The sequence below is a fragment of the Schistocerca americana genome, chromosome 5 (assembly GCF_021461395.2).
Source record: "Schistocerca americana isolate TAMUIC-IGC-003095 chromosome 5, iqSchAmer2.1, whole genome shotgun sequence".
Classification (NCBI taxonomy): domain Eukaryota; kingdom Metazoa; phylum Arthropoda; class Insecta; order Orthoptera; family Acrididae; genus Schistocerca; species Schistocerca americana.
In genome coordinates, this window is record NC_060123.1 from 637,553,276 (window position 1) to 637,569,914 (window position 16,639).

The 16,639-nt window shown below is 43.6% G+C and overlaps 1 protein-coding gene across 1 annotated transcript in view; it reads right to left on the reverse strand.

Annotated features, from left to right (window-relative positions):
* LOC124616600 (breast cancer anti-estrogen resistance protein 3 homolog) overlaps window positions 1-16,639 on the reverse strand; it is a 1,084,307-nt gene that overhangs the window by 202,485 nt on the left and 865,183 nt on the right. Inside the window, exon 5 of the mRNA XM_047144920.1 lies at window positions 7,094-7,154. Coding sequence (XP_047000876.1) covers window positions 7,094-7,154 — 61 coding nt within the window. The remainder of the gene's footprint in view (window positions 1-7,093; window positions 7,155-16,639) is intronic.

Below are 16,639 nucleotides of genomic sequence, written 5' to 3' on the forward strand. Positions count from 1 at the left end.
ACAGGACACGCAGTTCCCGTAAATTACCGGCTGGTGGTTTGTCGATGCGGAGTTACGCCCGGCGGCACCCCAGATTTCTTCTTTTGGGTTCATATCAGGTGCATCTGATGACCAAGACATTAGCGTGAGTTCATGGCAATGGTCCTCAAATCACTGTAGCGCGATTCTGGCCTTGAGACATGGATGGTTATCCTGCTGGAAGATGCCATAGCGCTTCAGTCTGGAACCGCGTGACCGCTACGGTCGCAGGTTCGAATCCTGCCTCGGGCATGGATGTGTGTGATGTCCTTAGGTTAGTTAGGTTTAAGTAGTTCTAAGTTCTAGGGGACTGATGACCACAGATGTTAAGTCCCATAGTGCTCAGAGCCATTTGAACCATTTAATGCCATAGCCATCGTGGAAGAAACGATCCTTCAAGGATGCAGGTAGCTACAATAACGTTCGTGTAATCCACAGTGTCATGCAATTGTCCTTCCTTGCGTTACCCAGCTCCCAAAGGCCTGCAACTAATATATTTTTCCCACCGGGAATTCCACTGTTCGAAGCATTTTCTGCCGTCATCTTTTTGAAATGGCTGACAGCTCCTCCCTTGTTTTTTTTTTTTTTTTTGTTGACTTCTCCAATGTTGTCAAATCGGTGTCCTTCCATGCTCCTCTTCATGTGCGGAAATAAGAAAAAGTTGAATGGAGCCAGGTCATGCGAGTAAGCTGCGTAGGGTAGCGTAACTATGTCATTTCTAGCTAAAAACTGTGTTAACGGAGATGGCTGTATGAGCAGATGCGTTGTTGTGGTGGAAAAACCAGTCTCCTGTCTGCCCAAACGTCCCGGTAAAATTCGCTGAACCGAGCTCCAAGATAACCCACTAATCTCTGACAGCTATCAATTGTCTATCGACGGTTTGTCAGCACAAGCTTTCGAATTTTTTCAATATTTTCGTCGATTCTGGCAATTTATGGACTTTCAAAACAATATTTGTCATCAGTCGACATGTCGCCACTTTTAAATCGAGCAAATCACTCCACTTTTAAATCGAGCAAATCACTCGTACACTTGTGTGTCACGTTGGTAAGCTGGTTTCAACATTAAAACAGTTTCAGCAGCACTTTTAACGAGTAGAAAACAAAATTTAAGAGCTACACGTTGTTCACTTAAATTTGCCGTCATATAAAACGAAACAAGAACAAAACAGCGTTAGCAAGAACAAGTCAGTCGACAACATAGGCTGCGCTGCCTAGCGGCAGAAATGCATACTACACAAGTTTCGCCACGGCAGTGCTCTTCCGGTTTTGTTTTATTATTATTATTATTTTTTGGTACCCCCTCGTACACAAAGTTCCGAAATACATAAGTAAAGTGAAATTTTATTTTGTAAACGTATCAGAGATCTGCCTCAGTGACCTTCACCAGCGTGTTTGGTCAAACGCATTTTCTGTTGTGACCAAAGCCGAAAACATATAATCTCTGCTTCCATTCTAAGATTGTGCCCAATGACGACTTTTCCTCTTTTGGAGTGACGCAGGGAAACGGCTCTGCTTCTTCTCCTTCCTCTTCGTTCTTGTCAAACGGAATAACCTAAGCTACTGTGTCCCTCAGGTCACCGCCGACCTCCACTTCGTCAAACTGTCAAACGCAACGGTGTGTCGTAAATCAGGAAGAGTGCGTCACATAGTGTGGAAACGCGCGTCCATCTCTCCGCTCTTGTGGTATTGTTGCAGTTGATTTTTTGCCTCCTTGAATAATAGGCATTTCTCGAAGCAGTCATTCATTCCCCCCCAGTGCTTTATCAGACAAGGTCACAGCTTCCGAAACTTACGTTGGGCATCCCGACCAACTTAAATGCTATCCTATATCGTGAACCAAAATCTTTGCAGTGTTAAGTTTTAAGTAAGCGCATAATATCTAATGGCCTTTTTTCACTACAATGACTAAGCCATTTCAGTAACCATTTCAGTAACCATTCTTCAGGACTCAGGAACTCACCTTTTCAGGTCCGTTTCGCACGCCCATGTTATACATTTTCTGCAATCCGATCTGTGTGCTTCAAGGTTGTCGACAGTTTGGACGGCGGAATACCAAAAGTTTTCGTTATAGTCTTTTTTTCTGTATCCTCATTTCACGGCCCCAGTAACAAAACATATGCACTTCCTTGAAGTAATTTTTACAACTGATTTGTATATTCTAGTGCGTTATTCACTAAGATAAACAAAGAAATGTTGCAGAGAGTTGACTGCTCAAATAATTACCGCAATAATTGATTAAAAAATCCCAGTTACCGAGTGACAGATGGCTGCTAACTTCGAGTTATAAAGCGTTTGTGGCCGATCTATCACGACAATCGCTTCGATTTATCGAGTGTACCGAAACACGTAAGATGACTTCCGTTTATCAAAATATTTTCAAGGAATCAGTCTACTACTACGATTTATCGAGAAATTCAATTTATCGAGGTTCGAATTAACAAGTGTCAATTATATATTCCTAGAATCCTCATTTGCAGCTGGTTCTTCGACCTTATACATATGCTCTCACGAGATAGTTTGTGTCAATCTTCAAGCGTCTGTCATTTAAGGCTTACGTTTTGCGTCTCCTTGACGCACTCCCGTGGGTCGAACAAACCTGTGGCCATCGTAGCCGTTAAATATCCCCTGTTAGTTCTATTTGGTATTCGTCACATACACTTGTCCAATAGTCTAGGATGGGCCGCACGAACGTTTTGCAAGTGTTCTCCTTTGGCTACATATTCCTTGTGTCCTCCTCATAAATCTGAGCCTGGCAGTCCGCAGCTTGTGGTCGTGCGGTAGCGTCCTCGCTTCCCACGCCCGGGTTCCCGGGTTCGATTCCCGGCGGGGTCAGGGATTTTCTCTGCCTCGTGATGACTGGGTGTTGTGTGCTGTCCTTAGGTTAGTTAGGTTTAAGTAGTTCTAAGTTCTAGGGGACTGATGACCATAGATGTTAAGTCCCATAGTGCTCAGAGCCATTTGAACCATTTTTGGAGCCTGGCACCTGATTAACCTACAAAAGAGTCTAGACGGTCGTTCCATTTAATATCACTACAAACATTTAAAAAAATTTCTTTTTAAAACTCAGTCTTGATCGCACCACGTATGCTACAAGAACATAGGTGGCCGGTTTCGGTCGTATCACATGACCGTCATCAGACCTGTAATTTAACTTAGAAAGTAATAGAAACCTTAATAAATTGACAATAAAATATGACAAAATGCTTATAAGGATAAAATACGATAAGACTTGTTATACCCATGGTATCCTTCGTAGATGGTAGGTGGAGGGAGCACTCTTCTCAGTTGCTGTGATGTCAACTGGTGCCAGAAAGTGACTGGTATACGCTTAAATACGAAGATGCTCCGCCTACCTCTTCTCACTCTACCTCATGTCAACCAATTTTTACGTTTTCACGATTATGTGAACCCGTTTTGCACTGATGGTCATGTGATATGACCGAAACCGGCCAGCTATGTTCTTGTGGCATACATGGTGCGATCAAGACTGAATTTTAAAAAGAAAAATTTTTCGATCGCTGTTCCAAGAAATGGTTCAAATGGCTCTGAGCACTAAGGGACTGAACATCTGAGGTCATCAGTCCCCTAGACTTAGAACTACTTAAACCTAACTAACCTAAGGATATCACAAACATCCATGCCCGAGGCAGGATTCGAACCTGCGACCGTAGCACGGTTCCGGACTGAAGTGCCTAGAACCGCTCCGCCACAGCGGCCGGCCGCTGTTCCAAAATTGTTTATTAAAACTACAAATATTGTCATACAATACTATGTTTTTTCGTTTTGTGAAGCGCACAATTTTATATTTCTGAACATTGAAATCTGAACATTCAAATCAACATGCTAATCTTTGCACCATTTTGAAATCTCATCAAGTAGTGACTCAATACTTATACAGGGATGTCCAGTCGGTACCTCATTATACACTCTCTAAGAAAACAAAAGGCACACCACAAAGGAATTATCCGAATGGGGAGGAAATCGGCAGAAGTGGTTCACATGTGCAAATAAACAAATGATCACGATTTCAGAAAAAAATTGGATGATTTGTTCAAGTTGGATGATTTATTCAAGAGAAATAGCTTCACATATTGGCTGAACTCTGGTCCTTATGCAAGCAGTTGTTGGTCTTGGCACTGATTGTTAGAGCTGTTGAATATCCTCCGGAGGGACAGCGAGCCAAATTCAGTCCAGTCGGCGCGTTAGCGCCGTCAAAATTGCGAGCTGGTTGGAGGGCACTGCCCACAGTGCTCCATACGTTCTCAATTTGGGATCTTGCTGGTCGAGATAGAGTTTGGCAAGCACCAAGACAACCAGCACAAGCTCTCGCCGTGCGCGGGCGGTCATTATCTTGCTGAAATATACACTAAGGATGGCCTGCCACGGAGGGCAACAAAACGGGGCGTAGAGAATCTTCGACGTACCGCTTTACTGTAAAGGCGCCGGAGATGGCGTGCGACACTCAGGTTGGGGTGCCATCGCTGTTTGGTGTGTCTCCAGACACCTCTTCGCTGGACATAGGAGCTCAGTTCGGAGTGGGAGTCACCACTGGAGACAATTCTACTCCAGTCAGTGAGATTCGAGTCCGAATGTGCTCGACACCATTGCAAGCGGGTTTGTCAGTGTAGAGATGTGTACGCCGACTACCATTCGTGGATGGCGCAAACGGTGCCGTGAGCTCAGCCCCCTTTCTGTGACCCGCCTATTAATAAACTTTGTGGTCACTGAAGCACCAGTTGCTCGTCGGATCGATGATAATGATGAATCCGGGGCTGTGAATGCCTCTCTTATGATTGCTCGGTCCTCACGCCCTGCCATGTCTCTAGGTCGACTGCTTCCTACTCGACGCTGTATTTGGCCACGGTTCACCCATTCCTGCAAACATCGTCGAATAGCAGCACTGCTCCTATTCAAATGTCGACTTACTCGCCGATTACTGCAACCGGCTTCTTTGAGCCCAGCTACGCATCGTCTCTAAAATGCTGACATCCGCTTAAATTGTTCATGCACCTTTCCGCTAAGAATAGTTACTGTCCAACTGAGTTCAGGTGGAGGACATTACTGTTTAACGTCCCATCGACAACGAGATCGTTGGAGACGGAACTGAGTACACGGACTTTACGCACTGGTATCAAACACATCCCCTGTTTACTATTCTTGCCAAGTGCGCGGTGAAATTGTGCTGCACGTCGATACTTGTGTGAATATCAATTTGTGACCAATTTGCATAACTCCTTCGTTGTGCATTTCGAGATCACCAGTCCTCTGCATGTTTCTGACTTGAATTTTCTCAACAGTGAAGTGTACGACATAAATCTGATTCTGCATATGACACAGATCTGTATTGTTGTTGTTGTGGCCTTCAGTCCAGAGACTGGTTTGATGCAGCTCTCTATGCTACTCTATCCTGTGCAAGCTTCTTCATCTCCCAGTACCTACTGCAACCTACATCCTTCTGAATCTGTCTAGTGTATTCATCCCATGGCCTCCCTCTACGATTTTTACCCTCCAATACTAAATTGGTGATCCCTTGATGCCTCAGAATATGTCCTACCAACCGATCACTTCTTCTAGTCAAGTTGTGCCACAAATTTCTCTTCTCTCCAATTCTATTCAATACCTCCTCATTAGTTATGTGATCTACCCATCTAATCTTCAGCATTCTTCTGTAGCACCACATTTCGAAACCTTCTATTCTCTTCTTGTCTAAACTATTTATTGTCCACGTTTCACTTCCATACATGGCTACACTTTATACAAACACATTTAGAAAAGACTTCCTGACACCTAAATCTATACTCGATGTTAGCAAATTTCTCTTCAGAAACGCCTTCCTTTCCATTGCCAATCTACATTTTATATCCTCTCTACTTCGACCATCATCAGCTATTTTGCTCCCTAAATAGCAAAACTAATTTACTACTTTAAGCGTCTCATTTCCTAATCTAATACCCTCAGCATCACCCGATTTAATTCGACTACATTCCATTAACCTCGTTTTGCTTTAGTAGTACAATATTTCATACAGACGTCACTGGCAGCTCGTAACAACAATTATATTTTTTTTTTTACGTTGTGGTAAGTTCTTATGGGACCAAACTGCTGAGGTCATCGGTCCCTAAGCTTACACGCTACTTAATCCAACTTAAACTAACTTACGCTAAGGACGACACACACACCCATACCCGAGGGAGGAGTCGAACCTCCGACGGGGGAATTAGAACTAAATTCGAACTATATGTTAATACCTTCAGCTGCTGACGGGCGTTGATATATATCAACCGGGACAGGCGAAAATGTGTGCCCCGACCGGGACTCGAACCCGGGATCTCCTGCTTACATGGCAGACACTATCCATCTGAGCCACCGAGGGCACATAGGATAGGGCGACTGCAGGGACTATCTCGCGCACTCCTCCCGCGTGACCCACATTCTCACCTTGTACGTCCACACACTACATTCGTAGTGTCCCTACCCAACACAGTCATTACTCGTAGAGGACATTCTTACCACGTCCCGTAAGAGTTCGGAGGTCATGGCCTGTATCGCCAGAACTATATACTTACATGGATATGGTGTCTGTTTTTTCGGACATGTCCGAAAGAAGAGACACCATATCCATATAAGTAAATCCGACGGGTGAAGCCGTGCGGACCGTGACAAGATGCCTTAGACCGCTGGGATACCCCGCGTGGTAACAATTATCTCGCTAACGGCTTATTGCAGATCCATATTTTCTGGACCGTATCAGTTTCTAGTCTCTTCTATGTTTGCTGATGAGTATGGCACACCGTGAATATTGCAACACGAGAGTTGGGAACTTCTTGCTTACATGCTTAGAATATAAAGAAGTGTGACTCTTGGAATAACAAGCATTATTGTTTCAGACATGAATGGAATAGGAACAGAACTGATGTTATATTATCAGCAGGACAAGTGGACAATACTTTAGGATTGCCCCGTCAGGAAAAGCGAACAAGAGAACGCCTATAAACTATTCAAACAGCATCTGCCGAAGTAATGACGTCAGCTGGCAGGCTTGTATGTAAGGAGTACAGAGAGGAAGTACTCACCATCACCAGGTTACATAGGCTCTTGCTCTGTATGACGTCGCTTACAACCAGGATGTCGGACCTGCAACAAGACGGAAGCGGTCAGTATGCATCAGCGCACAGTTCGCTCGTGAAACTCGTGGAAAACTGCACTTAAGCTCGTAAAAGATGCGAGGCTTACATGGCTGAAAAGGAAAGACTTAACACACGTTCACAGCATTATTTAAATGATTAACTTCGATTAAAATAACTTCGTGATCGACGTTTTCGCGAGTAGAGTGGCAGGAACCAGTTGTAAGCCAATCGTCATTCTTCTACAGAGTGTCACGTGCTCGCTGTGTTGGTTATTTTGCACACGGATGCACAGCCTTGTCTAGCGCGGTCGGCTGCACGCCAGTAGCAATTAGGGCTGTTGATATTTTTAAAAATATCGGGGATCCCCTGTATCGACATTTAAAAAATATGCCTGTACCGTCGCCCGATATCTCGAACAAAGTATAGATATATCGACAGGTAGATATAGACGTACCGCCCGATAAAAATATCGACAGCACATTGTAAATATACTGACGGTTTTAGAGCTGTATATTTAGGTACTGGTTTATTCTTAGATATTCTGTACATGAACAAGCTAGCAGCCTGCCCGTAATTAGAGCAAGAATTGAAAGGAAAACTATGAACGTTCACGCTTAGCGATAACCAGTTTGCTAACAATGTTAACTGCAGGTAAATAGCACAATAAAAGGTGTTCGAAGAGTCCGTCGTTTGGTTTCGTCACATATCGGATTTTGTCTGGAACACTTCTGTCGAATTTCCTTTTTTTTTCATTTCTGCCAAAGCTAGTGACCTAGCAGTTCTAGCGTAAAAACTGCGTGGTGAAGTTGAACGGAGTACTTTCTGTTGGCAGCGCCGATTACGTCAGTATTTCCCTCACAAGTCTCCATCCACCGCAGTGACCAATCTTATCATTTAGATACTTGCTTTGCACAGTCAAAGAGAAAGACTGGACGTATTGAAAGCTCGAAAAGTAGTAATACTGCTTCACACAGTGAAAGTAAATTATGTTCTACTGCTATTTCAAAAGAACAGTTTCAAATATTTACCAAAATTGAGATCAAAATGCAATACTCAATAAAAATATCGGCAATCGATACTTTTGGAAAAATATCGATAAATCGGTGTCGATATCTTACCAACAGCCTTAGTATCAATGACCATGCCCCCGCCCCATCCCACTGAAATCTGTCAATTACACATCAATATACTCGAACTATAAAGAAGATATCCTTGTTTTGACCCAGCAAAGCCATCGTAAGGTCGTGCCACATGTATAATTGGGTTGTAATGAGGCGCAGAAGAATGTGTCGTTGTCTGTTAGTGGCAAACGATGCTGCATATCTTTGTGAACGTCACAGATCAACGTCCGACCAGCTTAAAAGAAAGGGAGAAGGAAAGATTAGATTTTTACGCCTAATCGTCGAGCATGTTACTAGAGGAGGCACACGAGCATCGAAAGAGCAAGAATGCGGAAGGGGGGCGGCCGTGTGCGCTGCAGGTCCTGGTGTCGCCGTAGAGACTGTGTCGTAGTAAATCCCACGCAGGGATCATTAGAATACTACAGGGCTATTACAAATGACTGAAGCGATTTCATAAATTCACTGTAGCTCCATTCATTGACATATGGTTACGACACACTACAGATACGTAGAAAAACTCAAAGTTTTGTTCGGCTGAAGCCGCACTTCGGGTTTCTGCCGCCAGAGCGCTCGAGAGCGCAGTGAGACAAAGTGGCAACAGGAGCCGAGAAAGCGTATGTCGTGCTTGAAATGCACTCACATCAGTCAGTCATAACAGTGCAACGACACTTCAGGACGAAGTTCAACAAAGATTCACCAACTGCCAACTCCATTCGGCGATTGTATGCGCAGTTTAAAGCTTCTGGATGCCTCTGTAAGGGGAAATCAACGGGTCGGCCTGCAGTGAGCGAAGAAACGGTTGAACGCGTGCGGGCAAGTTTCACGCGTAGCCCGCGGAAGTCGACGAACAAAGCAAGCAGGGAGCTAAATGTACCACAGCCGACGGTTTGGAAAATCTTACGGAAAACGCTAAAGCAGAAGCCTTACCGTTTGCAATTGCTACAAGGCCTGACACCCGATGACAAAGTCAAACGCTTTGAATTTTCGGCGCGGTTGCAACAGCTCATGGAAGAGGATGCGTTCAGTGCGAAACTTGTTTTCAGTGATGAAGCAACATTTTTTCTTAATGGTGAAGTGAACAGACACAATGTGCGAATCTGGGCGGTAGAGAATCCTCACGCATTCGTGCAGCAAATTCGCAATTCACCGAACGTTAACGTGTTTTGTGCAATCTCACGGTTTAAAGTTTACGGCCCCTGTTTCTTCTGCGAAAAAAACGTTACAGGACACGTGTATCTGGACATGCTGGAAAATTGGCTCATGCCACAACTGGAGACCGACAGCGCCGACTTCATCTTTCAACAGGATGGTGCTCCACCGCACTTCCATCATGATGTTCGGCATTTCTTAAACAGGAGATTGGAAAACCGATGGATCGGTCGTGGTGGAGATCACGATCAGCAATTCGTGTCATGGCCTCCACGCTCTCCCGACTTAACCCCATGCGATTTCTTTCTGTGGGATTATGTGAAAGATTCAGTGGTTAAAACTCCTCTACCAAGAAACGTGCCAGAACTGCGAGCTCGCATCAACGATGCTTTCGAACTCATTGATGGGGACATGCTGCGCCGAGTGTGGGAGGAACTTGATTATCGGCTTGATGTCTGCCGAATCACTAAAGAGGCACATATCGAACATTTGTGAATGCCTAAAAAAACTTTTTGAGTTTTTGTATGTGTGTGCAAAGCATTGTGAAAATATCTCAAATAATAAAGTTATTGTAGAGCTGTGAAATCGCTTCAATCATTTGTAATAACCCTGTATAAGATAGATTGGTGCCCGTGTAAAGTCAATCCGAGAGTGCACATTGATAACACAGGGACACTATACAACGAGGTGACAAAAGTCATGAGGCACCCCTAATATCGTGTCGGACCTCCAACTGCCCGGCGTAGCTCCATGTGGCAGGGACTCAACAAGTCGTTGGAAGTCCCTTGCAGAATTATTGACCCATGCTGCCTCTATAGCCATATATAGTTCCGAAAATGTTGCCGATACACAATTTTCCGCACCATCTGATTTCTCATTTATGTCCCGTAAGTATTCGATACGACTCTGTCCGGCGAGCTGGATGGCCAATCATTTGCTCGAACTGTCCAGAATGCTCTTCAAACCAATGGCAACCAGTTGTGAGTCGGTGATATGGCGCATTGGCATCCATAAAAATTCCTTCCTTGCTTGGAAACATGGTCTCCAGGTAGTCGAGCATAACCATTTCTAGTCAATGATCCGTTCACTGGACCATGTAAACACAGTCCATACCATTATGAAGCCACCCCCAGCTTGCACGGTGCCTTGTTGAGAACTTCGGTCCATAGCTTCGTGGGATCTGCGCCACACTCGAATCCTACCCTCAGATCTTACCAACTGAAATCGGGACTCATCTCCCATCTGACCTGGCCGCGATTTTCCAGTCGTCTGGAGTAATATGGTCACGAGCCCAGGAGAGACTTTGCGGCGAAGTCGTGTTGTTAGTAAAGGCACTCGCTTCGGTCGTCTGCTGCCATAGCCTATTAACGCCAAATTTCACCGCACTGTACTGATGGATACGTTCGTCGTACGTCCCACATCGATTCCTGTGGTTATTTCACACAGTGTTGCTTGTCTGTTAGCACTGACAGCTCAACACAAACGCCACTGCTCTCGGTCGCTAAGTGAAGGCTGTCGGAGACTGCGTTGTCTGTGATGACAGTTAATGCCTCAAAATTTGGTATTCTTGGCACACTCTTGACACTGTGGATCTCGAAATATTGAAATCCCATAACGATTTCCGAAATGAAATGTCCGATGCGTCTATCTACAACTACCAATCCGCGTTCAAAGCCTGTTAATTGCCGTCGTGTGAGCACAATGACGTCGTAAACCTTTCCACGTTAATCGCTTGAGTACAAATGACAGCTTCGCCTGTGCACCGCCCTTTTGTGTACGCGATACCACCGCTATCTGTATACGTGGATATCGCTCTCCTATGACTTTCGTCACCTTAGTGTAAATGATTCATTCGTGTTCTGAAAGCTCTGCTTTTTCCGAACTATTACATGTACACATTAGACTGATGAGTGAATAGGACCGTAAACTCACCGAGTTTGCATTATCGCCACGACTTGGCTTTACGAGGGCAGTGCCTTGACAAAATGGCGATAAAACAAGAAAAAAGTTTTTGTGTGTTGGAATATGCAGTGCAGCTCGCATATCGAAGGAATCATGGAAGAGAACCTCCATTTAAAGACCATTCTGCGTTGGTATCGACAATTTAGGTACGATGGGTGTCTCCATGTACAGTAAAGTAGCGGTCGATCAAGTGTGCCAGATGCAACCGAGAAGGAAAGTTTCGTACGTAGTATATGTAACAACGGACCGCGCAAGCAACGAACTTGAAATAACGCAGCAAATTGTTTGGAAGATTTGATTTTGTGACAGCGACTACGTTACGAACCGTACTGCGTACAGTTAGTCCAACAATTAAAACTCGAAACTGTGGCCCCCGGTCTCAATTTTGCATCATCATAACCTTGTTTATCTGGAAAGGTTAACCGCCACAACGTGTGACTGTGGGGCACTGAAAGCCCTAATGAAATTGTGACGCATGAGGGAGATCCACAGAAGATTACTGTTTTCTGTGAAATGTCACTGGCGAAGCGCTACAGGGCCTTTAAGAGCTCCCTCCCTCAGTATGTAAAAGTGGAACTCTTTTGTAGAATCATTTTGATGTCCGCCCGTTCTTCTGTCCGCCTGCCTATCCGTCTATCTGACTGTTAAGACTCGTTTTCAAAAATGGTTCAAAAGGTTCAAATGGTTCAAATGGCTCTGAGCACTATGGGACTTAACATCTTAGCTCATCAGTCCCCTAGAACTTAGAACTACTTAAACCTAACTAACCTAAGGACATCACACACATCCGTGCCCGAGGCATGATTCGAACCTGCGACCGTAGCGGTCGCGTGGTTCCAGATTGTAGCTCCTAGAACCGCTCGGCCACACCGGCCGGCATGACCCGTTTTCCTAAGAAGGTGAGGCCACGTTGTTGGGATCACGGATTTACTTCAAACTTTGTGCACCTTTAGTAGGCCATTAAAACAACATAACGTGCAAGCAGTAAGGTGCACCACTATGGCAATTTAGAGAAAACTGCAAGAGAAGTTTTTTCGCGTCTATTGCGTAATTGATGTGTCCGTGTGAAGATGACGGCCGTAAGAAGTCAGTGTGGTCAAGCGGTTATCATTTGCGCTTTGAACGAAGGTCCTGCACAGGGCGACGGTTCGAATTGTCATGACATACATTATCTGCAGTAGCCGAAGAAGAGGGAGTCACCTTCATTTTTTTAGGAGAAGTATAAATTCTGTGATATTCAAAAAATTTGCACCTACGCTATTCGTTCTCGATACATTAACAACGTCTCACCGCTACGCAAGTTAACTTCCAAATGGAGCCTGCCTCTGTGTCTGCACCTCGAAGCGTCCAGCTGCAAAGTAATTTCCGGTAGCTTAGTAGCTTGCATCTATAAGGGATTTCGCAAATCACGATAGGTAAACATTTTCAGGAAAACTCCATGCGATTCTCCGTTCACTTGTCGATAATTGTGAATATGGATGTTCTAATACTAAAATTTCACTAAAAATAGTAAGTACAAGTTACTATAACTTCATGAAAATACACGTAGTTTTTTAAATTATATTATCTCTGAAATGTCATACAAATTAAATAATATAACTAGTGATGAAAAAAATATACAATAAAAATTACGTTTGAGCAGGACTCAAACCTTTGTCTCATACATGTACGATAAATTTTGAAAAATACCGGTCAAATATTATGTGAAATAATTTGTCTAAAATTAAGAAATAAAACAAATCAGAGTAATATCTGAATGATGCTTGAAATCATGTACAGCAAATGAAGTGCAAACTGAGAATTTAAAGCTCAATGTTCAATTTCGCATTTAAGAATTTAAAAGCGTACTAGGGGATATCTGACTGGTAAAATTTAACTTAGTGGTATCATTATGTCACTGAAGTATGAGCACTTCAACTGCTGTACATGATTTCGACCATCATTCAAACGCGCGTCGAATGTTTCTGTAATCTACTTTACTAAATCATTTCACACAACAATGGACTTTTTTCCAACTTTTTAATTTCATTTATTAGTGAAAGCAGTGATATAATACGATACAATACTAGTAACAGTCGGCTTTATGCGGGAAATGGAATAAATTGTCCGTACGGCCATGTGTTCGGCGTCATCCGTGGTCGTGAGTCAGTTACAGCCGATGGCCCGACAGGTGCGGATCGGCGGTCCGATTCCGGCCTGCTACAATTATTTAACACTTGTAACCTCTTGAACGTTCTGTGACCTATTATTTATGGAATATTATCAATTGCTAAAATAGTCCTTGCATGCAAAAAAACAGGAGCAGTCTCTGATGATTTCTCCTCCATCTTTGATAATAAACATGCTTTCAGTGTGACGTTTAGTTCTCAGTGTGAAGTTTAGTTCTTCTTGACGACGCTGCTCTCGCAACTGGTACTTCATTCCGGATTATATCTGAAAACATTATCTGGGCTGTGCAGGTTTCAGATCTATATTACTAAAATGCTATCCCGGAACCCGCTATCCGCCACCAGCTCCAGAGTAGCGTCAAGAAAAATGCGGTTTTCAAATTTTTGCATAATTACTGATCGAAATTAAAAATTTAAAATGCTCTCATAACCTACTCATTAAAAGGCATAACGTCACATTAAGAGTTTAACACAATAACACTAGTATTATAATCAGAGTTTCGCGCGGGATTAGCCGAGCGGTCTCAGGCGCTGCAGTCATGGACTGTGCGGCTGGTCCCGGCGGAGGTTCGATTCCTCCCTCGGGCATGGGTGTGTGTGTTTGTCCTTAGGATAATTTAGGTTAAGTAGTGTGTAAGCTTAGGCACTGATGACCTTAGCAGTTAAGTCCCGTAAGATTTCACACACATTTTTACAGTCAGAGCCAGCGTAACCCACAGCGCGCATATTCACAGACTTTATTCAACCGGTATTTGAGAATGCGATCGCTTAACAATTTCCAACTAAGTGGACTCGTAATTTCAAACCTTTTTGGTTTTTTTTCCTCGCTGACATCGTCCAAAACATGACAAAATGAAAAAAAAGCTTATCGTTTACTATATTTTCGCTGTTTATGCAGTCAACCTTCGGCATCGAACATGACGTTAATTTATTACTTCTTTACTACTGAAACGTCCCCTTTGAACAATTCTACATGACTGTGCTTAACCTGACACACAATATTTTGTTAGCGCAACGCAATCTGACTTTCAAAAATCTCTACAAAAGAATGGCCCTGACTAACATTAAACTATACCTTTCACAAATCACTTACCTCACAAAAATCTTCGCTGCTCAAGCTACTGCAATACAGCGAGCGCCACTACTGCCAGCTAAATAAAAGATTCAAACTATGGAAGGCACTAACTACTGATAGGGATAGTTAGCAAATGAAAGATATTAATAGAGAACGAACAATGTATTTACCTTGATATCATCATGTATAAATACAGCAGTTCATGACAAATTACAAAACTCCGCCATCTCTCTCCCCACATCCACCACTGCTGGCGGCTCACCTCCAACTGCCCAACGCTACGCGCTGTTAACAGCCAGCTGCCTAACACTACAATGGCGAGTATTACAACAATGCAAAGCAGCCACAGACTGCTCACAGCACAGCCAGTGATTTTCATACAGAGGTGGCGTTACCATAAAAAAACCTAAACAGCCTACTTACATAGAGAAAACATAAACAGCCTACTTACATAGAGAAAACGTAAACAGCCTACTTACACTACTTTTCGCAACACAGTTTTCAATTTCCGTACATATACCACTAAATGTAGGTACAAAACAATATCACTGTACAACACATACTGCAGGAAATATGACGTCATAGACATTGAAATGCGTGAAAATCTAGCTTCTACTTGAAATGGAGCGCAAATTATCCAAACTTCACTCAGCCAGTGTTTCATAACGAAAGCACTTAGCGGTTTCCAACAAACTTTAAGTGTCATTTCAAACCTTACCTAAACTTTTCCTCGCTTACGTGCTTTAAGACAAGTATTTAACACACTCATCTGTAAATTAATCAGACGTTTGAAGCTGTTTTGTACAGGGTGCAGCACGTAAAACCGGCCCGCCGTGGGCAACGGTAATGTTCCAGTGCTTGTGCACGTCAGTAGTAATGGAAAACGTGTAAGGCCGCCAAAGTTATTACGTGAAAACAAAGAATTTGTTTCAGAAAAAATTTGCAGGCCTTGCTGTGCCAGCAGAAAGCACCATACAGGAAGCAATTGAAAAATGTCGGCGTACAGGATCGGTACACAATGCACCCAGGAACAGACCACCACCTGTTTCCACAACTGAATTAAAGAGGCAGGTGAAGGAAATAATGACTAGGAGACCCCGTAAGCCAACCAGGATATTGAGTCAACAGGTTCATGCGAGTGAGAGAAGCTGCAGATGTTTTAAAGGACCTGAAGTTAAAACCGTACCGGCTAAGAGTTGTGCAAGAACTGAAGGGCTGACCTGCAGGAGAGAGTGCATTTCTGGTCATGACTGTTGAGAAATGTTTCCACTGATGTCTTGGACCTACGAAAGCTCATCATGAGAGACGAGGCGTTGTTCCACCTGTCTGGGTTCATCAGTTCCCGAAACAACCGGTACTGGTTGACAGAAAATCCACAAGCGATCCAGCAGGTACCCTTGCCATTTGGTCTGCCATATCCGCCACACGCGTTATAGGACCCGTATTCTTTGAGATGACAGTGAATAGTGACGTATAGTTGGAAGTCCTGAAGGAGTTCCATTCAAACTTGGCACAAGAGGAGCGTCAGTTGTGTCAGCAGGACGGTGCAACATGCTCTTGCCTCCTCAGTCACCAGACTTGCCAACTTGTGACATTACTTGTGCGCACTGTTAAACGGAAGAGTATACGAAATAAACGCAAACACAACTGGAGAACTCAAGACCAGGTTCCAGGATGTTATCAGTAGCAAACATCACAACAAAAGAACGACAAGAGTATATATGTATCTCCTCAAGCGTGGTCACTTGTGTGCTGAAGTGGGCAGAGGACACTTTCAGCACATCCTATGACGGTGAGTAATCGTATTGATACATTACTTTTCATTTGCTGACTTTACAGGTCGGTTTTGCTACCTCACACAGCACGAAGAAGTTCCGTTCTTTAAAGCATCCGGGGTTTGCTGATCTTGAACTCAGTGGTAAACAAAATTTATTGTCGATTATACCCAAAGCAGTAAAACTAATTTGGAAACATTACCTATCTATGGTGACCGTAAAACTAATTTTGAAACATTACC